The 24565-nt window shown below is 37.6% G+C and overlaps 1 protein-coding gene across 1 annotated transcript; it reads right to left on the reverse strand.

Moving 5' to 3' along the window:
• Positions 1–23818, reverse strand: LOC139317410 (26S proteasome non-ATPase regulatory subunit 11). The gene is made up of 14 exons (XM_070944454.1): positions 23728–23818; positions 20183–20284; positions 18540–18664; positions 18299–18370; positions 14735–14792; positions 13517–13711; positions 9097–9241; positions 8242–8302; positions 5747–5809; positions 4556–4681; positions 3014–3049; positions 2556–2607; positions 2063–2205; positions 1–1954 (listed from the first exon to the last, which is right to left on the reverse strand). The coding sequence occupies exons 1-13, from the start codon at positions 23816–23818 to the stop codon at positions 2063–2065; spliced, it is 1269 nt and encodes a 422-aa protein (XP_070800555.1). The 3' UTR covers positions 1–1954.
• Positions 23819–24565: the final 747 nt, after the last annotated feature.

Raw genomic sequence — 24565 nt, forward strand, 5'->3', positions numbered from 1 at the left:
CCCAGAGCATTTGAACTGGCTGAGACAGAAACTTTAAAAATGCTAAGTAAACAAAAGATAAGAAAAAGCAGCATGTAAAATGAGGGGTAGATACAGCCAGTTAAGAGATGTCATGTGTATGCAAAAATATTTTGTGACATAGGAGAAGTATTTTACAAAATAATTATGAGAAAGCAGAGAAAGAAAGTGGAAGATGAGGGTAGCAATGTGGAAGGTTACACTACTCACATGTCAGCAACATGTGTAATAAGTGGAAGAGTGTAATATTCAGCCATGCCCTCTCCCTCAAAGAGCAGCTTTATTCTTGATGCTCAGGGAATGGAACACAGGTTAAAAATACCTCTAGGTGGCGCAAACCAGCCTTCCATCAATAAAAATCCATCTACCGTATTTTTCAGAGTATAAAACGCACCGGACTATAAAAAGCACCTACCTTTTTTGGTGAGGAAAACAAGAAAAAGAAATCTGCCCCTGCCTCCCAGCAATTTTGCCTCGTTGCAGCAAACAGCCTGCTTTACTTTCATTTTCGTTTTCAGCATAGCTTGATTAGCACAAGGAAAAAAAAAAATCTGCTCCAGCAATTTACCTCCTTGCAGCAAGCAGCAGAGGCCCGAGCAAAACAGCTGAGAGTCAGGAGGCCGATCCAATCAACTTGTGCTAATTAGGTTGTGCTGAAGCTGAAAGGAGCTGTTTCTTCTTGCTGTTTGCTGCAAGGAGGTAAACTGCTGGGAGGCAGAGGCCAAAGGGTGGGGGCCAGTGGGTGGGCGGGGCTACATTCGGTGTATAAGATGCACCTAAATTTTCACCCGCTTTTAGGGGGGAAAATGGTGCGTCTTATACTCCGAAAAATACGGTACTTTTTTTAAAAAAAGAAATCAACAATTAGGAACAGAAGCTCAACTGTACTTTCAATGGCATATCTTGTAAAGTTAAAAGGCAAGTACATTCTGGCCTTTAAAAAAAAGAATGAAGTACAGAACTAGGAAAGTTTGAGAACCACTGTTCAGGAGTGGCTATTTTCTGCCCTTTAATTGTTATGGAAAACTGTATTTCAAGCAGGCCCCATTTGATAAGGCCTTAGAATTGAAGATGGAGCACTTAAGGATGACAGAGGCTTGTAATAGTTGTTTTTTAACTGATTTCAATAACTGTGAAGATTGTTGTGGTTAGGCAACTCATCTCACTCTCACTGCCCATAACTCCTGAATTCTAACCACAAAGTTAACATAGCTCCCAATTTCTAATTTACTCTTTACAGAGTAAAGAGTGGGAAATCAACATAAACTCATAGACATTTGCTACCTGGGCATATACTGAGAAACAGTAATCAACCTTGATTACCCAGTGCATGTACACCTGTGGATAATCATGTTGGACACAATGCACATAATAAATACCTTCTCTGCAGGAAATTTGTGTGGCTGGGTTCTTGTGATTTACAAGACATCTTGGCCCACCCCTTTGCCGCCTTCAAGAAAATGAAAAGCAACTTTGTTGTTCATTTTTAAAGGTAGCATAAGTCTCAGTCCTTTTATTTAGGATGCTGCCACTGCTTCCTCCCCCCCCACATTTTTTTTCTTTTTTAAACATTTTCTCATCCCAGTACAAAATTCAGCAGGTAAAAGGTTACATGGAAACTGAAACACACAATTGTATAGACAAGATGGATCAGATGAGGAAATCTTAAAACAGCCTTCCCTGTCCTGGTGGCCTCCAGATGTATTGGGACTACAAGTCTTAAGAATTCCTAGCCATGTTGATTGGAATTCAAAGATCTGTAGTTCCAACACACCTGGAGGTCACCAGGTTGGGGAAGGCTGTCTTAAACTTTTTGAGTGAGAAGAAGAGTAAAAGGAGGGTGGGGAACAACCCCCTCCACCAGTCTTCTAAACCTTTTGTTCCCCCCTCCCCCATTTCACACACCAACACTCCAAACAGCCAACAGTTTTCAACTCTGCAAGGAAAATAAAAGACGGAGCCATATCATTCAACAGAACAATTCTTCTGGAGGGGGTGCAAAAATCTGTTACAGCCTTAACTATGGGCTGAAAGAGACCCTCACCTATGTTAGCTTTTTAGCTTTGTTGTATAATGAATCCACTACTTTACTCATATTCTGAATGGTCTCCAGAGCAGCTTCGTATGTTTTGTCTACAGGTGGTTCATCAAAAATAATCAGGACACCTTCACCTTGGTCAAGAATCCCTAATGAGAGAAAAGTTTCAATTAAGGTTTTTGGATAACTTACATCTCTAACACAAAGTGTTCCTCTTTAGTTTTGACAGACTTCAAAGGAGCAAAGTAAGTAGACTAGCTTGAAATATGTATTTAATAAATAAAAGATTAGACTCAGTCTATATAGTTTCCAAGTACAGAACTTTTAAAGATGAGGATAAAGGAAGAACCCTCAAACCTGTGGGAATTCCTCAATATAATACAACTTATTGTTGATGCTTGTTGAGGTACTTCATATTTATTCAGGAAACATAAGAAACACAAACATTGCACTGAACAGAAACAAACTCCTTCATTCTTGAGAATTGTGGAAGACTCACCGTGGAATTTTTTGTCCAGGATCATTTGAGAGAGCTTTCTTTCCACATCTGCCTGAAATTGAACCAGGAAATGCTCAAGTGAGAGATTGCTTAGAATAATGATTCCTCCTCCCCCTTTTTCCCTTGAAGAACTATTTTCCATTATTTATTTCAAAGAAACAGTTGCCAAAGTCCAATAAACCTTTACAGTTCAATGCATGTATATCTGCTTAGTGTGTTCAATGCAGCTTATTTTCATGTGCAGTTCTAATATTTCAGGATTAATAAGTTTTTTGCTTTATTTAAATTGTCCAAAAACAGAATTACTTATGTCTATTAAGAGTTGAAACTGAATTTGAAATTTCTTCCTAAATCACTTCTGCTGAAGAAAATTAATGTGGCTTTTTCACAACTATAACTGATATTTTAACAAAAAAATACTGATAGTATCATATAGGCTGCTACATTTGAGCTCTTACCTTTGATAACTTGATAAGGCTAGATATGTGGTCAATCTGCAAAAGAAATTGAGATGGGGCCACAGTGAGTGGAACTGCTATTTTTCTGAAACAGTTAATATGTAATAATTATCTATTAATCTTTACACTATTTGGCTGTACCCCTGTATTCACAACTGATCGTGCTAATTTGTCAGACTTGCCACATAGACCAGAGCAGGAATCAACTCCACAGGAAGGCTAAAACAACTTTTATTAAGAGTGGCTATGATAACAGAATCTTACAAGTCTGATTGTGCTGTACCTCCTTGCCTTTTTATACTCATGTGAATTAGGGAGGTATCCTGAGCCTCTTCCACATATTTTCTGCTTGTTGTGGACTTAAGATATGCTTTTCCACTTGTCACTTTGGTAATGGATGTTACGTATCTGTCAGGTTTGCCTTCTTTATTCTCTACATAATTTTAACTTTGATGTTAGCGCTTCTGATTATTTGATTCACAGTTGAGAGTTTTTTCTTCATAATGAAACACAAGGTCAATTTTGGCAATTACATTTTTATTAATTTTATAAAGAAAATATTAAGAATCTCCACCCATACTACACTTCTTTTTTAAAAAAATCTTCCTATCTTGAAATAATCTTATCAGCTTTATGATCAATTATTTAGAATCTATAATTCAACTATTGCTGAGCACATTGTAAGCCGCCCTGAGTCTTCGGAGAAGGGCGGCATATAAATCAAATTAAAAAAAAAACAAAAAAAAAAACTACATATGCATGGCAAACAATCTAGTAACTAAGGATTCTCTTAGTACTTCTGATCAAAGAATTCCTATAGAATCTGAACACAGCATAAGAATCTGATAACTAAATCCATTTATTGACCTTATATTAAAAACTACTAATTCTAGATTTGGAAAAGTTTCACCCAATTCATTCTGCCCTGAAATTCCTATCCCAGTCCTAAAACCCACGTAACAGAACATTTCAGAGTATCTTGGTTTAGACAAAATTATTTTATTATTTATTTTTCTTACGTCTATACAGCTTTTCCACTAAAATGCTATGTCATAGTATGTTATGTTCCTTTCTGATTTAGCTAATGCATAAATGGTGACCAAATAAATCAATTAAATAAACATGCAGTATGAGAAAAGAAACCATGGCTGATTTTTTTTTAATACAATCAACCACAAGTTGCTATTAGTTTACAAATCCTTCCTCATTTTAACCAGGGCTTGTGATTATGTTTGAAGCTAGAATAATAGTTTAGTCCCAGTTTGGTTTTGTACTCCATCCAAAAGAAGCAGAAGGAACATCAGAATTGTCCAAATAAGACATAATTACTTCATATGTCATATGGACTCTGACTTGTTCAACAAGACAGAGATATAGAAGGGTTTAAAAGATTTAAAACAAATCTTAGGTAAGTTTTATATGAAAGTGCCAATGTTTTAGAATAAACTCTCCATGCCCAATTTGATAGGAAAAGAGAGAACAATAACGATTTAATAAAAGCAGAAAGGGAAGCACATGGAAAGCTCTGCAGGAGCTTTTTACCTGCACTCTGGAGAAAGGCTCAATAACACGGATGAGGTTTTGTTCCAATAAGTTATCGTACAGTTTTCCCAAATGTGTATTGATGATGGGGTCATCCCTGAGTTCCACTTTATAATCTTTCAGAGCCTATGGCAGATAAAATTCAATCATTACTGAATGCAGAAGGCAACCTCACAACCATCCCGAACAAGTTACCTAAAGTTATCCCATTCATGTCTATTTTTAGAATCATCTTTAATATGATTAAAAACTTCATTAAAAAAGGAATTACATATGGGATTAAAATGGTTATCTCTGACTAATGAAAATCACACTCAAGACACACAGACCTATGAGCATCCAACAGGCACTTTCAAGTGGCTATTTGAACTTTTGCAACAATCATGTGTCCTAGTGATGTATATTTCTTTAGATCTAAAGCAAAAATAGTGCTTCAGAGAGGGTGTGGGCATACTCACTAAACCTGTTGTCTCCTTTGAGGTGATGCCAAGAGGGGCAGCAAGCATGCCCGCACCTTCTTAAAACCACCATTTCCACTTTGGAGCCAAATAGCTTCTCATAGTGAGGTAGCCGTAACCAAATTGAACTTTAATTCTGTAGATAAGCCCCTAGTTCAGGTCAATTAATCAGTTGTGCAGATCAAGATATTCAAAGCTTTCCCACAGATATATCTGTATACAGAAACAAACATTTTTTCCAAGTTGGAGAAGGGAACATTTGAACATAGTACTTTACTTTCCAGCAACAGAAATTATTCAGTTTTCTTTCTGTTCTAATTGTTTTTCTAGTTTGGTTTTGATTCGTGCATAGTGAACCTGCAACATCTGTAAAACAGGTTATCTTCAGAATATTTTTATTGCAACATGCTTTGACCTATCAAACAATAGCAGGATCCAAGTTATTGATTCTTCTTTCAGCGAAAAAAAAGTCTGCACTCCAAAGTGCACCTTCTGAAGAAATCAGACTCTTCAGTTATTATGATTGAAACTGTGGGCTTAGTAATCACAGCCCAGTCCACTCAGTCCCAAATGGGTTCAGCAAGCGTATCTTGAAGACTCAAAGGCTGGGTATAGTGAAGACATCTCTCCCTTTTTTCTTTACTGCTTCTTAGTGTAGAAGTTCCTTTTCTAAGACTAAAGATTACTCTAACCCAAAGATATTCAACCCGTTTTCCTTATTATGGTTGTTTACCTCTTTGAAATCATCCAATGATCGATTCTTACTGGCTTGAGCTACACACTTCAGTGCTTCTGTCTGTAAAACAGAGTAGAGCCAACATTTATATTGTTCTGAACCATTAGATACAAGTAGTGCTTGTAATGTTCACATGTGAGAAAAGTGCTTTAGTTGGACAGAATGTAATTCAGGAAGGATACTTGATGAAAATACTAAGACTGCTTTAATTCTTCTGCCCTCACTTAACCCAAGCAGTTGCTAAATCACAGAAGCATTCATATTAAGTTTTTAAAAAACACTATCAAGACAAAATAACCCCAACATAGAAGCAGAAATTTAGGCTGCTACGACGAAGTACCTGAAAGCCCACAAGTATTCTCTGCAACTGAAATCCATCAATGAGGATCTAAACCAGGGCTCTCAAACTTGCAGCCCATGGGCCAGATGCGTCACACGCTGGCCACGCCCACAGTCGGTTTAGCGAAGGGGGAAAAAGTCCCGATACATCACATGATGCCACGGTGACGCCGCGAGTTTGAAACCACACCCCTGATCTAAACTCATTAAAAAACATAAGTGCTAGCTAGTATTGGAAGTAGGAAAATGGCTCAGATGAGCTGACAGGACAATCTATTTGTTTGGTATTTTTTTCTCATTTTATCTATATATTATCCTTATTTTATTTCAATCTGCTGCTCAATGTTAACTATCCCTATTGCTCCCTTGAAGATTAGACAGCTATAACATCCTGAAAATCCTAAAATTCAATCTAATTTAACCTCTCAAGATAAAAGTCAAAATCTCCCCCCCACCCCATGCAACAAAAGGAGTCCAGATTCTACCTAAATCACAAAGCAGACAGATATGATTACACCTGGACAAGAAAACTGTAAATAAAACTAACAAGACAAATCCTACTTACTTTATTCACACCTAAAATACATATGAACATTTGAATTGGGATTTGGAAACAAAACTTGAAAGGCAACCATTTCTAGAGCTGTCTACCTCTCATAAACAAGCAATCAGGTGATCAGAATGCTCCCTTAGCCATGAAGCAGCAATTTTTTCTCCAGAAAAATACATCCTCAGTGAGGGCTGAGCAAGTCAAACAACTCTGAAAGGAATTTACAACATGCCTTGTTGCCAGGCGATGCTGACTGACTACACAAACAGTATTTTCTATCTTTGAATATTAACCATCTATAAACAAGAATGTGGACTTCTTAGAAAATAACTTTTGAAACTCTTGGGCAAAACTTGCAAATAAGTTAACAGTTTCTATATAAGATTAAAAGACTGGCAATAGCAGTGAACAGCCCACAGCCAGTCATGAACGGAAACTATTGGGGAAACCAAATTAAGACTAATAAGATCAAATAAACCGAGATCTATAGCATCACATTCCACAAAAAAGAAACCTAAACAGGCAGTTATATAATTCAAATGAATCAAGCTGTTTAAAGTTACTTATTAGAGTTAATAATGGGTGCTGGCTTACTAGAAGAGCTATTACTATATTCTGGCATTTAGCCATTTCTTTCAAAGTGCTGTTAAAGAGCATCCAAGCGTGGCAGGCTATAAAATTATTTTGCTGTCATTTAACCAATCTACAATTTCTTCCATGTTTTGGGCCCTTTGAAGGGCACTTTTCAAAAATATCAACTATATGTTTTTCAGGATGAAAAATGAGTGCATTGAGAGATTGTCTTGCCCAATGCCAAGGGCATGCCAAATTATAAAAACTATGGCAACCCAGTAACTCTAGCATCCTTGTCAAGACAAAGCTGAAATAATCCACCTAAAATAATGCCAAAAACACATGCTATGGGTGAGGCCTTAGAAAGATTAACTCTTTTGGGGTCTTACCAAATTGTGAGCAAGAAGAAATGCTGAGAACACTTGATGAATTTAAAAACTGGCAAATCTGTGCAGCAGCCAAAACACTCACTTGGTATCCTTGGATTTGACAACAATGCAGAAAGCCTTTATAAATCTCAAGATCCCTACAATTTAACTCCCTCACCAAAGCAGAGAAATACTTCACTCTAGCAACTCCAAAGCAGCCAAATTTGCCCTAATCTTGCCTATCTCCAGATGCCAGAGATCTGCTCCATTTTGACTCATCTGACTCAGACCAGGAAATGGAACAAAAGGAAACTGCTGTATCAAGTCATACACCAGTCAAAGCCACTGGCCTTCAAGTTCAATTGGGCTCAAAGGTAGTAATCCAATGACATAAGATCAGGGATGCTACTTGTTAACAAACTCCATTTTGATGACTCACCAAATTAATGCTGCTGGCCCACCTTTCTGCATCCAGGAGGGAGCACATGCCAACTGACTACCAAGATACCCAGGATACATAAAAGCCATTTTATGAATTACTGCTGGTGAGGCAGAACAAATTTGTAACTGTTTTGAGCAGAATTTGCAAACTTTTTTAACAGGAGTCAGCTAGGATTGGAAAAATTTTCAGGAACAAAAAAAGTAGTTCAGGATTTCTATACCTGTCTGCCTGCATACTGCAGTGCAAGCTTCCCACTCACCAATGCCTGCACATCTTCAGGTCTGTAAAAAAGCAAAGAGATCGATTTACTGAGTCCCTGAACTCAGGCTACAAATGAACCTCACTATATAATCACTGCTTTCCAGAAACACCTGCATTCCACTATTGTAGCCACTGCAAATGCCAGAATTATAAAAAGATCAATAAATATAAACAAAAGCACAAAACAGATTCTGCCATGTTTCAACATAAAAAACCAAATGACAGTATTGATAGAAGTCATTGGACAAAAATGTTTCTAGAGCTTTCTTTTTCAAATGCCTGCTCATCCTGGGGAAGAGAAACCAAAAGAACCTTTGCTTTCTCTCAGCTGTTCAGAAATGAGAAGTAATAAAAAGTTATATTTCAAGGACCTGCATCTATCTCAATAGTCAACTTAGCCGCCTCAGATCAAATCCTGTTTTGACTAGGGAAGCATGTTATAAAAACATTCAATTCTGTTAGATGGCAAGTGCTTCTAACAAGCACTGCCCAGCTTTCTTAAAGTTAGAATGGAGCTGAAATAGGTAGTATTTTGCCAGTGATAATGCAATTCCAACATGTAGAAGTCTAAACAGGAGAGAGGCAAATATTCTATCCTTTTTTGCCCCCTTTCCTGGCTTTTAATTCTCCATTTTTCCTCCTTTAGTATTCATCTCTTCAACCACCATCAGAATTTGAAATTTATCTTATTCATACAAGAGTTTTGCAAACTGCAACATGTGATCTGATCAGAGCAACTATTCTATGTGCAGGTATAAAAAAAGGAAACAAGTACATGTTGCATTCCTTATGTGATAGAATAAAAATCACATACAAGTTTAACATGATCTTGCATAGCAGCATATACTTCAATGAAGTGATGGCTTTGGGGCTGTCAATAGAATCATAACCTTCGAATGCCTCATAAAAATAAGAATATGCTGTCTTCCAGTCCTTTTCTTCTGCTGCATGGATAATACCTATTAAAGGTGAAATAAAAAAGAGGTCTGACTATAACAGAGGTACCTGGGGTACAAAATAAGGGAAAACATTGCTGCCAAGTCCTATTTATTTCTCCAAGCCAGAAAATTCTTGAACTGCAGCTTTTTTATCTCCTGCCCCTGGGTTGTGGGGTAGGGCAAGGAAAACTAATTTTATGTATATGGCTAGAAATTTTTCTAATTCCCACAAAATTCATTTTTATATACTCATGCAAAATAGCAAATGTAATTTCTTCCAATATTTGAAATTTCAACTAAAATTCTTTTGATAACAGACTAAATGAGATTCAAAACAACACCAACTATATTAAGTAGCTGCTAAGTCAGAGAAGCCATGTCAAAGAAGTGATCAAGAGTTGTCCAAAAGTATAACTCAGAATAAACTTTAACAAAAGAGCATTACTGTGTTTTTTGGAGTATAAGACGCACCTTAGTATTTGGGGAGGAAAATAAGAAAAAAGCTGGTTGGTGGGTGGATCAGCCTCCCGGAATACCCCCAATCAGCTGTTCCCAGAGGTGAATTTTAGCAACAGGTTCGTTGGTTGTGAGCTCTGTGCCTTGCTTTTTTTTCTGACTCTGAAACTTCTGAAACTCTGTTTCAGAAAAAACTTTTTTTCTGCCTCTGAAAGTCTCCAAAACAGAGCTTCAGAAAAAAAGACTTTTTTTCTGAAGCTTCTTTCAGAGCCTTTTATTCTGAAGGACTATCTGTACTCTGTTCAATCTCCTTTCTTTGGTATTGGTATGTAGATTAACCTCCTCCGATCTGTTGGTTATTGTGTCATTCTCCAGATTTGTTAGCTATATTATTTTAGATAAAAGCCTTTCTGAGGTTTTTTTCTGGAGCCTCTTTCAGAGGCTTCTTTCAGCCTCTGAAATCTCCGTTTGGGAGGCTGGGCGGGGCTACATTCGGAGTATAAGATGCACCCAGCTTTTCACCCTCTTTTTTGGGGGAAAAAGGTGCGTCTTATACTCCGAAAAATACGGTAGCTAACAATTCAGATAAATTCTGTATCTAGTTGCTAATGACTTCAGCTTACCACTTATAAAAAGAAACATATTTCTTGTTGTAATCTCCCAAGCATTAGTCAGATGTTTCTATTTTGCATGAATTACTCATATAAAATAAGGCAATTTAGGCTTCTGGGTTGGCTCCGCGGCGCCATGGACGGTCTTTTTAGACCGCCGCCCCCGCGATCCCGTTGAGCCGTTCTGACAGCGCTAATCAGCTGTCAAACGGCTTGAAAATCTCCCCTTCGGGAAAAGAAGGGGAGGAGAGCAGGTGGGTGAGGGTAGAGCTCCCCGAAAACCCCTGGATTAATTCCAGGGGTTAGGAGGGCGAGAGCTCCCCGTTCAGCCCACTGAAGCTCCGGATCCGGGGGGGACTCTGTTTTTTTTACAGAGCTAGGCGTCGCGTCCAATTTCTGCTGTCAAACAGAAGTTTAAATGATTTCAAAAAAGCAGGCGGAACAGAAGCAGGAGGACAAGCTTTTTTGCAAGTATAATACTTAACTCCGGGGATACAATGTTTCTAATTGGATTTTCTGAGCTGGAAGTAAAGATGGCGGTTTTTTTGTTGCGATTTTAAAAGTGAAAGTTAGAAAGGAAAGTGTCTGCTAATAGACTCGTGCTCAGAGACTGGCTTTAAGTTGCTGGAATAGATTTTAAAGAGCTGTTTGGGAAAAGATTATCTCGTTTGGTGATTTATAAAGAAATTGCTGAAAGTTGCTCAAGAGGATGGCTGTGACTTTATGACTTTATGGTTGTGGGAAGAAAGAAAATCTTTTTAAAATAAAATGGCTTCCAAGAAAGGAGATTTTGAAAGGGTTGGAAGCTATTTGGAGGTGTCAGAAATGAAACAGTTGTCTGATTTACAGAACTATAAGGATTTTGATGCAGAATTTACAGAATTTATAAAAGAAGCCATGAATAATGATACTGCAGTTATAAGTAATCAAATAGCAATTCTTAAAGGGATAACGACAGAAATGACTGAGGAGACAAAAGCCAGTACGGAGCATGATGACAATTCAGGAGACATTTTGATTGAAGCAGAGAAGGTGGAAGAATCTGCTCAAGAATTTTCGAGCTTATTCTCTGCTCTTTTTGGAAAAATTGATAGAATCTTTCAAAATTACGACTTGGTTTGGAAGAAAGTAGTAAATGATCAGACTTCCAAAGTTTTAGAAGATGAAGGAGATTTGCCAGTGGTTATACATTTAATAGAAATGAAACAACTGAACTTTTTTTCACAAACTCTTGACAATCTTTGGTCTTACAGACGAAGGAATGAACTGATTTATATAAGCAAGAAGAGGCGATATGGGGGCTCTAAATCAGAGGAAATCTTCTCAAAAAGGGGACAATCTTTGCAGTTACATCAACCTCAAACTAAAATGAAAAACCTCCTTAAAATAGAAGTAGGAGGGATGCAGAAAGACTGGAAAAAATATAAAAAGAAAGCAAGAATGGAAGATTAACCTTTCTTTTTGGTTTTGCAGTTGTTCTACTCATGGTTAAAAATGATTATGTTTTAGGTGTAATAATTACTGAGGGGGAAAAAGTATAAATCTAAATAATGATTTTTAAATACGATGCATTAATGGTTAATTAAAATGATTATTTTTTTTTTTTAAAAAATGTAGAAACCTAAATAATGATAATGGCTAAAAGAGATTATATTTTAGGAGTTAAAAGTTGGAGGGAGGAAAAAAGACTGAGGGGGTAAACATACAGATTAATTAAGGTTTATTTTTTGTTTTAAGATTTTTCAAGAGTAAGAATGTAAGAATATTTTTTTTTATTTTCTAGTTTATGTATTAATGGTTAATTAAAATGTTGATGATTATGTTTTAAAATTTTAAAAGTTGGAGGGAGGAATAATGAAGGGGGAAAATTTAGAAACTTAGAAAATGTAGAAATTTAACTATTGAATATCCAAGGTTTATTTTTTGTCATAAGATTTCAAAATATTTGAACTTTGAGAAAAGTAGGAGGGGGAAAATGTTTTTGCAAATGAATTGAATACTTTATTGATATATTAAGAGAATTTTTAAGGTTTGAATGCTTAATATTTGTTAATGGTTTTAAAATTCTTAGAGTTATTGGATTATACGCTATTTTGAGTCTATAAAAAGGCAGGTTGATGAAATTGTAAAAGGGGAGTTAAGGGGTCTTGGGAGCTATTAAATCTTGAAGTTAGCTAGTTTACTTTAGCGAATGTTTGGTGAAATCTATGCCCTGTTTTTGTTCTGGGAAGTCGGGGGTGGTGGGTGGTGGGGAGGGGTTGAAGATTGAATTTAGTGATGGATTATGGATTGATTTTTTTTTCTTCTTTCTTGATGATAGTTTGAATGATTGTTTATATTGTATACTATTTTGATCAGAAAATAAAAACTTTTTTAATAAATAAAAAAAAAGGCAATTTCTTTTCAAAATGCTAGAAGAAATCCAATAATTATAGGTAATCCTTGGGTTACCACCACTTGTTCAGCAACCATTCAAATTTGCAATGGTGCTGAACGAGGGGGTCTTAAAACAGGTCCCTGGAGTTCGAGCTGCTTCAAAATTCCCATCATCATGCTTGTGATTACAACATTGCAGCAAGCCGCAGTCATGTGATCGTGATTTCTGATGTTCCCTTCCAGCTTCCCACAAGCAAAGTCAATGGGGAAACTGACAGGGAGTCAGAAGTAATGGTAACATGAGGTCCTCACTTAATAATGGCATCTGGGACTGCCGCCACTAAGCAATGCGGTCATGTGATGTCACACTTTACAACCACATTGCTTAGCAATGGCAATTCCAGTCTCAATTGTCATTGTAACCAGAGGACTACCTGTACCATCCAAAGCAGATATTTTCAACCTACAGTAATTCTGAAAAAGATTTATTCAAACTTCATACAAACATCTTTGGAACATACACATGCTACAAATTTCCCTAGACAGACTGCTTCAGTGTGGTTCTGTCTTATAAGCATTTTTGTACTATTATAACTATTAGATTTTTATCCTGTTTTATACATAACTCAAAGTGGTGAACATACCTAATATTCCTGCCTCCTGTTTTCCCCACCACCACCACCACCACCACCCTGTGAGGTGGGCTGGACCAAGGGAGAGTGACTGGCCCAAAGTCACCTAGCCAACTTTTATGCCTATATGGAAGGCCTAGAACTCACACTCTCCTGGTTTGTGCAATTCCTGTTGACTCAAGATCAAGGCACTCATAATATGAAACGCACAGAGGCCTTACCTGATTGCATATCCAATGCTGCCTGCAACTTGGGTGGAGAATAGATTGCATTGGCTGTTGTACGGGCAGAGGTTAATGCTGCTCTGGCCTTCGGCAGGTTGCTCAAGGCATGGTAGGTCTTGCTCTCTAGTAACTGCACTTCTACCAGCAAGGCCTTGTCATCCATCTTCTTCAACTCCCGCAAAAGCTGTGATCCTGATAAAAGCAATGTGATGGTGGCATTTACACCATGTTAAAGGCCTTCCTCTGAATCCTTTAACTTGATCAGAAAAAGAAAAATCTAATACATTACTTTGATAGAGGTATAGGAAGAGTGAAAACAGTAGATACAAGCCAATACACTAGATGCGAAAACTAGTATTTCTCTTTTTCAGTATCAGTATAATACTCCCAAAGCTTCCAAATACATCACATGTGCCTAACTAATGGAATTTGCCATTAATAAGATCTTAACAATATTATTCTTCACAACCTGGAGAACCCAGCACAGTTGTCAGTTACTTAACTAAGTCACTGTGAATTTTGTTTCTAAATTGTATCTGAAAAATTCAGAACATGTATTTTGTTTCAAGCTTGCAACAAACACATTGGGTTCTGGACATTTTGCCAAACCATTTTGGATTGGCTACAGTTCAACAGGGGGAAAAAACCATACTTTTTTGTTCTGGGTTTTAGCTAAAACTATATTCTAAGGGAGGGTTTTCATGGGATAAGTAGGGCAAAGCTGGTGCATATCACCTTTCAGTGAACTTCCAGTGCAGTATATCCCTCTATCTTGCCCACCCCCAATCTTTCTAGCACCTTCCCTGCTCTCCACTCAACTGCCACATTGTCCTAGTATAACATACCTTGATGACCCACATGATCTGAACCAGCACCTCCCTCTTCCAGTCTGCCACATTTCCTCAGCAGCCTACCCTTCCACAATCTTTCCAGGATCTTCCCCTCTACTCATAGCCTCTATAAACACCAATGGCCTTGTTTTTTCTCCACTATTCACTCTTATAACCTACCCCTGAAAACACTTCAGCTTCTAACAAAGATATTTCAAACCATTACCAGATCAAAAAAAGAACTATTTCATTCCATGTCCGGACCAAACACATTCTCATTTCATGCAAAAATCACTTCAAACTAGCTATTCTATGCATATACCATTTTACGCATTTCTAGAACAAACCTAATTAATATTAGGGTCAGTATAGGAAGTCAACTTACCTAACTGCAATGCTTCTTGATACCTTTTTGTGTCAAAATACAAAGAAACCAGCCTTGCCTAGAAGAGGGAAAAGTAAAGAATTGTCATGAAAACTACTTTATGATTTTCAGATATTTAACTAGAGCTGATTGGTATGAAATATGAAGCAGACAAGACTCCTGGGAAACTACTCATGTTTCAGGAGTAGCAAGAAAACAGAGAAAAAAGATAGTAGAAAGTACATCCATAATAATGCAAAAGAAATCTGTAGAACAAGTACAGGTAATCCTTGATTTACGACCACAATTGAGCCCAAACTATCCATTGCTAAGCAAGACAGTTAAATGAATTTTGCCCCATTTTACTACCTTTCTTGCCGCAGTTATTAAGTGAATCACTGTTGTTATGCTAGTAACATGGTTGTTAAGTGAATCTAGTTTCCCCATTGACTTTGCTTGTCAGAAGGTCGCAAAAGGGGACCACATGATCCTGGGAGACTGCAACCATCATAAATACGAGTCAGTTGCCAAGCCTCTGAATTTTGATCACATGATCATGGGAACACTGCAACGGTTGTAAGTGTGAAAAATGGTCATAAGTCACTCTTTTCAGTGCGGTTGTAACTTTGAATGGTCACTTAATGAACTGTTCTAAGTCAAGGACTACCTGTAATTTTGAAATGAATGCTGTTCAAGGATTGGCAATGGTAGAACAGAAACATGGACTAAAGGCACACATTGAACAACATGTATTAACATGCTAGTAGAATCATCATTTCATTAATACATTTATGTAGATAAGATCTTACTTCAACTTATGAATGAAGTAATGTCAAAGAAGGAAATACCCAAATCATGGTTAGAAGCATATATTACACTTATCCCAAAGGAGGATACTGACCCACAACAAGTCAAGAACTATAGGACTATATCTCTGCTAAATTCAGATTATAAAATCTTCGCTACAATATTAGCAGAAAGACTTAAAAGATATTTAAATAACTTTATACATTTGGATCAAAATGGATTTCTGCCAAAAAGGCAGATTAGAGACAATTTGAGGATAATTCTGGACACGTTGGAATATTATGAGGCACACCCGGAAAAGCAAATGGCTTTGATGTTTTTAGATGCACAGAAAGCCTTCGACAATGTGAACTGACGATTTATGATATTACAATTGAAACAGATGGGCTTTGGGGAGAAATTTGTTCAAACCATAGAAGCTATATATCATAAACAAATAGCAAAAGTAATGATAAATGGAGAATTGACAGAATTTATTGAAATACAAAAAGGAACGAGACAAGGTTGCCCACTGTCACCACTGTTGTTTGTGTTAACACTAGAAGTACTAAATAGAAATATCAGTGAAGAAATAAAAGGAATGAAAATTCAAAACCAAGAATATAAACTGCAAGCATTCGCGGATGACCTGGTGTTTATTCTGGAAGATCCACTTGAATCAATAAATAAACTGATAGATAAAATAGGAGAATTTGGTAAGGTGGCAGGCCTGAAAATAAATAAAGATAAAACGAAGATTTTGACAAAAAAAATGTTAAAAAAACAAAAAGAGTTGGCGGAAATATCAAGGATGCAGGTCATGAACAAGGTTAAGTACTTGGGGATACATTTGACAGCAAGATGCAGTACACTTAAGGAGAATAATTATAATAAGCTTAAACAACAGATAGTGACAGATTTGGCAAAATGGGAGAACTTGCAATTATCATTGATAGGGAGGATATCAACTATTAAAATGAATATATTGCCTAGAATCTTATATTTATTCCAGACAATTCCAATTAAGATGGGAAAAGAATATTTTGAAGATCTAAATAAAATTGTATTAAAATATATTTGGCAGGGCAAAAAGGCGAGGATAAAATTAAAATTGTTGCAAGATGTTAGATCAAGAGGTGGCTTTGGTTTGCCGGATTGGGAACTACAACTAAGCTTGTAATTTGATGTAGATTAAAGAATGGATAATGTTAAGATTGTTGACTTTAGAAGGACATGACTTGTTGTTGGGCTGGCATGCTTTTTTATGGTATAAAAGTACAAAAACACAGGGTTATTTTAGAAGACATATTATACGAGAGTCTTTGTTATTAAATTGGGAGATGATCAAGAAATATCATTACTTAAAAATTCCAGTCTGATTATCTTCTATTGAAGCATTCTCACACTCAATAACATTTAGAAAGGAACAAATTGTTAAGATATGGTGAATTATTGAATGAAAAGGGTGAACTTAAATCGAAGCAAGAATTAGAAGAACAAGAGATAGAAATGGATTGGTTTTCATATATGCAAATACAGTCTAGATATGAGGAAGATGCTAAGACTGAGGGTTTTTACAGTAACTTGACGAATTTAGATAAAATTTTAACAGGTTCTGATGACTATGTAATTAAAAAATTGTATGGTTATTTATTAGAGGTAAAATTGGAAGAAGAACAAGTTAAAGAAACAATGATTGCATGGGGGAAAAATTTTGGTCATGGGATTGATTTAGAGAAATGGCAGAAATTGTGGTTGCAGAATTATAAAATGACAATGTCAACAGCATACAAGGAGAATTTGTATAAGATGTTTTACAGGTGGCATCTACCCCGGCGAGAATAGCCAGAATGTTCAAGAACAAATCGGAGAATTGTTGGAAGTGTCATCAGATTCCGGGTTCATACTACCATATGTGGTGGACATGTGCAGAAGCTAAAAGATATTGGACTAAAATCCACACATGGTTGGAAAAAATGATAAAGAAACATATTGACTTTAAACCAGAGATATTTTTATTAGGGATTCTACCAGAAACATATAACAGAGAATTGAGATACTTAATTGTGAATGTCTTAACAGCGGCTAGAATTGTATTTGCTAAAAACTGGAAAGGAGAGAAGATACCTACTGATGATGATGTTAAGAAAATTTTGGAATGTGCTGAAATGAGTAAATTGACATTTGAAATTAGAGAACAGGAAGATAAACAATATTACTTGATATGGGATTTATTTTATCAATGGCTAGATAATAAAGCATGGAAATGAAATATGAAATGTGAATTGGATGTAATAATAAAATATATAAAGCGGGGTTTTTTTATGGGAGATAAGCCACTGTTAAATAATTGATAAATGAGAATAATAATATAAAGTGATATAATAAATTGTCAAATAAGAGAATTTTGGATATGGGATTAAGCACAAAAGATCTGTAACCGATCGATACACTTTCTGTAATTGTAATGGATGATGGTTGTTTTAAGTTTTGTTTAAAAATAAAAAATAAATAAAAAAAAAAGATCTTACTTCAATCATAACAGGACGCTCTTTAAGAAGCAAAAGGTATTTCCATTATAAACTGGAGGAAAAATTGCCAGTAATAACACGTGAATATCAGTCTGGAAGTTTATCATGCTCCAAACTAATACTTGAGAAAATGCCATCAATAATAACCTAGAGAAAAAATGATGGCAAATGTTTGAGTATGGTGTACTGGCATAGTGAATGGCATGTTTCCAAACCCAAATAGCAAGAGGATCACTACATTAACTAAAATGGGCATGTTACATTGTACCTCCAGAGCTTGGCGTAGGAACGTCCTCTTTTCCGATTTGGCCCATTCAATGCATTCAAGACATAGGTCAACCTAACAGAAAAAAAAAATTTTTTTCTACTATTTGTATCTTCACTGTTGTCATGATATCATTTTTGACATAAGCTGACTCTGAACGTTTTGCAAGAGAACTTTTCAGAAACAGCTGCCAACATTCTGAATTTGAAATAGCATACCTGTGCCTGAATTTCAGTTGTCTCACCTCTTGTCCTGTTGCAGCTTCCATGTCTAGGAATAGGTCTAGCAGGGACCGAACCAGACGGGCTGCTTTTGCCTTGCTAATGGAGTTCAAGAAAGGACGAACATACTTCAGAAGTCCTCCAAGCTCTGTATTAACAATAAAATAATCAAGTAGCAATATAGCTCAGGATCTGAAATTGCATCAGAATGCATTATAAAAGGTTATGGTCATATTCTAGAAAAAGTGACCACATAATTTCAGCAGTCAGTTATCTGAGACAGAAAAGGCATATTCATATAAACTAATTCTGATTTCCATTACAGGTTTACTATAGGGGTCTTTCCCAAATGTGTAATTGAAATATGTCACTTTGCCTAATTTTTTCTCAACATTACTCTCTATTTCCTCAAGTTCTTTGAAATGTTTATTTCCTCAATTTATATGGCCACCCATTTACCAGGTGACTCTGGGTGACTAACACCATCAATATTCAAGAATAAAATCATAATGCAAAACACTGTGAAACAAATGGCTTATAAAAATGTATTACACAGTAAGCTGCAATAAAAAAGAAAAAATAATAGTGCACTGAACACGTAGGGAGAAGTATAGTGTCTAATCCATTAACTCTAAATCCCTCATAGAAAAAGGTTCAAAATCTGTAGTAAACTTATCCGTCAGGCTGTAGTGTTTTCCTTATGTCCAAAACAGCACTAAATCTCTGAACATGAGCTTCACTGATTCTCACTCTACCCTTCATAGTCATACCTCACCTTTGCTCAACAATCTCTAGCCAACAGCAGCACAAATAGAACCTCTGCCACCTCTGTTTTATGGTTATGCATTTCAAGTCTTGGGAATGATCATCCAAAATATTTGGAGATAGGAAAGCCTGTGTTAAAATGTATGTGGGATCTGGAAAAGTATATGAACACAATATTTGTCCCCTTATTTGTCAAGGGCAAGCTAGATATAAAATTGTATAATTGGTCTATGCACATTTAGTTCTTGAATAGCTTCTGGGAAACATCTGGATTGGTATCATGAGGAACAAAGACTCACCCTCTCTCTATGCCAGAACTGTCACTTTGTAAAGAAACTATAAACATATAAAGCCAACCAATTTACATTGTTTTGTTATTTAATGCTTAGTTTGCTATAAGTTGCTTAGAACCATTTGAAACAAAACAGCATAGAAATATTAGTAGTAAATACATATTATAATTAACATTTTATATAGTTTGGCCCTCAGGTATGATAGTGTTTAATGATTATGAATACTTTAAGTCTTCCTCAGAAACAGATAAAGCTTATTTATGTCAAACCACAATAAATAGGCAGGGAAGTTAATTTTCCACAAGGTACATTTTCTAATGACTAGGTCACAAAATGGCTTGTTTGGGCTTAGAATGCAGTGTGAACCTAGTTAGTGTTTATAGTTTATGGCTTTATGAAATGTGTGAAGCCAGTCATGGTTAAATCATAATTTAACATGGAGAAACAGTGATGGGAAAACAAAGAGGTCTAAACAGGATAATTATTTGATCAAGATCAATTTCAAATTACTGGTAGAAAAACAGAAAATCTCCCACTCCAGTATTTATAGTAGTTTTAGAAATACTGCTAGGGATGTGACCATTAAATTGCTTAAATATAGAATTTACCTTCTGCCTGTCCTGTCTTGGCCAAAAGACTCCCAAGTTCCAGAATGCTCTGTTCTTTGATTTGGACTGCTTCTTCATCATTCTCTTGAACATCACGTTTCACTGTGAAGATAAACATTTTAATAAAAGAAGAGTATATTTCAAACGAAAGACTGTTTACAATTCTCTCAAACTTCCGTTTTAAATTTAACTTGCTTCTTATAAGCCAAAAAGACCTGCCTGACAGATTATTCATTGTCTTGAAGAAAAAGCAGAAAGATCTGCATCATGAGGCAGCTCATAAAATAGAATATTTATACAGTGTTTGATGTCAGCCCATTTGGTATTAATACTTGCCTCAGCATAAATATGGCTGCAACTATGAAATTAATCTTCACTCTTGAATGTGTTACTAGATACTGTAAATAAGACAATGCATACAAAGTTTTCCAACACTAAAAACAGGTATGCCACCAGTGCTAATTTGCATGAACAGGCAGAAAACCACTGTTATTCAGAGAAGCCAAAACAGTAAGTTTGTTTCTTAAGAGTACCCGCACAGTGCAGTAGCTAACATTTAAGGCATGAATGAAACACAAACTTTTTGCTTGGGAGATCATCCAAATATCTTTAGCAATACTAAGGGTGAATGTCATATACCAGTGATGGCTAACCTTTTTGCCATCGCATGCCAGGAGGGGGGGGGGGCGGGGGAGGGTCGCACGCGCACGTGCCCACGCGCATGTGTGCGCAACCCCCTCCCCCCGCTCCTGGCACATGATGGCCTGGTAGGCCAGTTTTTCTTTCTTACCTGGTTCCAGATCCTCTCTGTGTATCTGGGAACGGCGAAAACAGCCTTTCTCACTCCCTTGGAGGCCCTACAGAGGCTGAAAAAGCCCATTTTCCAACTCCCGGTGGGACAGGAAGTGACATTTTTTGCTGTCCCCAGCCTCCAGAACCTCTCTAGGAGTCTCTAGGAGCCTCTCTAGGAGTCTGTAGGAGCCTCTCTAGGAGTTTCTGGAGGCTGGGGACAGGAAAAAAACGTCACTTCCTGTCCCACCAGGAGTGGGGAAATGGGCCCTTTGAGCCTCCATAGGGCCTCCAAGGAAGTGGGAAAGGCTGTTTTCGCCGTTCCCAGATACACAGAGAGGATCTGGAGCCAGGTAAGAAAAAAAAATGGGCCTTCCCACCCCCCCCAGAGGCAGGAAACAGCCTGTTTCCCTACTTCTGGTGGGCCCAGAAGGCCCGAAAATCAGCTGGCCGGCGCGCGCATGCACCCCAGAGCTGAGCTGGCATGCGCACTAATATGGCTCCGCGTGCCACCTGTGGCACACGTGCCATAGGTTCGCCATCATGGTCATATACTGACTGGAAATAAAAAATACACATCCCCACTATAACCTACTATTGCTTACAAAAGGTTCATTGGCAGAATCATTAATTCCATCCCAATTTATCTTCTTTCCATCCTGGGACAACTGATAATGGAAAGAACAGCATAACTGTCACCTATGATGAACTGCACTTAAAAGTATAGAACTATAGGAAAAATAAAATGCTGTGTGGGTGACCTAAAATAATCTTAATGACAACAGGAGCTGTTCTCAAGACAAAACAGTTCCCAATAGCAAAGTTACTGAGCCAAATTAATACTTTTTGTTTCCTATTTTCAGAATAATCAGAATATCATAAAATTTATTTTGTCCTAAGGCAAACACTTATTGTCAAGTACAGCACAGCAAAGATGCATAGGAACCAATTCCCTGAATCAATCTTGTCTTCATAAATTCCAGTAACTAACACCAGGATTCACTGAACACTGCAAGACCAGGGAACCTTCTGTGGACAACAAACATGGAAGCAAGTTGCCCTTGGTGGTGTACTCATTTCATTTAATTGCTGCTGGCAAGCTCACAAAAAGTAAAGAACCTCTACAGCAGGTGTCCTGTACTCAAATTTGTATGAGCGAGGATGTTGTCTTACTGCTGTTACCAACTAACGTGTTCTACAGAAAATCAACTGGAATGTGATGTAAGATGTATGGAGTAACTACATTAAGATGTATGTGTAAGAGTACTTGCACAGAAGAAAAAAGGGTACTTAGTTAATTACACTCATTTTACAGAAAATTGGAGTCTCTTACCTCCCAATTTGGAAAACCTACCCTTTCTGCAATGTGTTTACAATTACATAATTAATTCAACCAAATTCCTTTTAGATAAGAAGAAACAAGGACAGTCCTAAAATCAGAACAAAAACTTATTTAAAATCTAGTAGTTAACCATATGCCCTCATGAAGCCCATTAATGGGCTTAAGTATAGTAGCCATCTTGTTTAATAACAGTAGCTGACATTTCTATACTACATATTTACCTATGTGGACGTACAGTAGACTTCTGGAACATGAACGTGCTCTAACCAGCAATACCCTCACAGAAAAGGGAATGTCATGTACATTCAAAGTGTGCTCCAACAACAACTTTACTCATGCTGCGGCACCATTTTTTCTATATCCAATTTCTGTATTAGCCCTTTTTAGATCCATCATTCTTACTCCTCACATTACCATTCCTACTGCCATGCCCAGACAATAAGGTTCTGTCTCCCTAAAAAGTCCACTTCTGTTGCACAGAGCATGTTTCCCCTTTTACTCTCTGTAGCAAAGCAGTCCTATCAAGCATACTATTAGCTAACAAGAAAATCCCAAGTAAAAATGAATCAATAAAACAAACATCCGGATATACTAATTTACACTTGTAAATAGTCTTTTCTACAACCAACAAGTGAAATGTTTCATGACATGTAAAATGCATTACCATGACAGGCTACTTGCCTGTCAAAACTAATGCTAAAAATACTGAATGAACATATTAAACTGGTAAACCAAGTGCAATGTACTCCCTTACATATTCACTGTGACCAAGAATCCAATCTCCACTCCCATTAGATCAACCTGTATTTCAAAAACCCTCCAACTGATCATCAGCCTCATACACACTTCTTTCCCCTCTGTATACAATCGTCTGCTCATTAGTGTCAGAGAAAGTTGCTTTTGAGTGGAGATCCAAAACAGTGAAGCAGGCCTGACAGTCCGTTTAGGAAGTCAGACTAACCTAACTAGGTCAGGGCAAAGGCTAGAAAGGTGAAAAGCGGCAGCAGAACCCATTCCTAGCGGACAAATCCGCTCGTTTAGCTTCTAATCCTCAGACCACCCCTTCTAAATAAAAGCCAATATGACAGGTCAAAGACCCCGCTTGGTGCTCTGAGGCCACCTGTCAGCCTCGACCCTCCCCTCAGATCAATCCCAGCATTTGTTTTCCAATCCCGACTTGCTTTCTCTATTTCCATGAAGCGATGCTGAATATAGACCTACTCAGGCCGTTCCCACTGAGCTTTCCCATTTCCAAACTCCTCTTTCTTAGCAGCTCCCGTTTTCCTTCGGAATTACTCACAGTGAGTCAGCAGCGGATACAGTTCAACCCGCCCAGGCCCATCATCAATTTCGTCCCACTATTGGCAACCAGGTCACCTGCCAGTTTTCCACGTTTCGGCGGGCCCAAACTCACCTATGGAGTGCAAAATGCCGATTGAGGCCTCACGATCAGTGTTTAGCAAAGACTGGGCGCGCTGAAACTCCAAGCCCGCCGCAGCCGCCATTTTAAGAGCAAAACTCGCTCACTCACGCCGGCCGGAACCTCAAGGTCTTATTTTCACCGGAAACCGCTTGTCTCACTTCCTCCCCTTCGACTTTGCTGCATCGGAGCTAATAATATAACGCAGCAGCATTGGCTGGGAAATGTAGTCTTTTATGAACATCATAGGAATCAAGTGGGTGGGTTGCTGCTAATGAAGCAATGAAAGCGGAGTCTAAGTCCTGAACTATCTACGCCTTACGCTAACTCAGCATCATACAAGTACGTAGAATACGTAGATTGTACACACAAACACACCTACAACTGGGGACCGAAATTGATTTAGATGTTTACTCATTCTATAATAGTTACTAGAGGCTGCATAGTTGGTAAGTACCCTGTAAAATGTTGTGCCCTGTGTGGATTCCTACTGCTGCATTTTGAAGGCGCATTTTGTGTCTCCCAGCCACATCCAGCCTCCTGCTAGCCCGTATCGGTCCATGACAAGGAGGACTTGGAAAGCAAGAGGGACTGAGCAGAACACAGAACTAAGCCTGATTGCATGAAGTTGAGTACTTGATTTCTTTTGAGCAATGTAGGAAGCCCCCCCCCCATTAAAATATTCTTTATTCTTCATAAATAAATGCAGAAATAAGTGCAGAATGCGGCCGCGCGGGGGATTATGGGAGCGACGGGGCGCTCCCATGAGACTCCTCTCCTGCGCGAGCTGCATTGGCTTCCAGTGGACTTCCGGGTGTGCTTCAAGGTGTTG

Source organism: Pituophis catenifer, unplaced genomic scaffold, assembly GCF_029215685.1.
Source record: "Pituophis catenifer annectens isolate HBS135680 unplaced genomic scaffold, rPitCat1.0.hap2 SCAF_5, whole genome shotgun sequence".
Lineage (NCBI taxonomy): Eukaryota > Metazoa > Chordata > Lepidosauria > Squamata > Colubridae > Pituophis > Pituophis catenifer.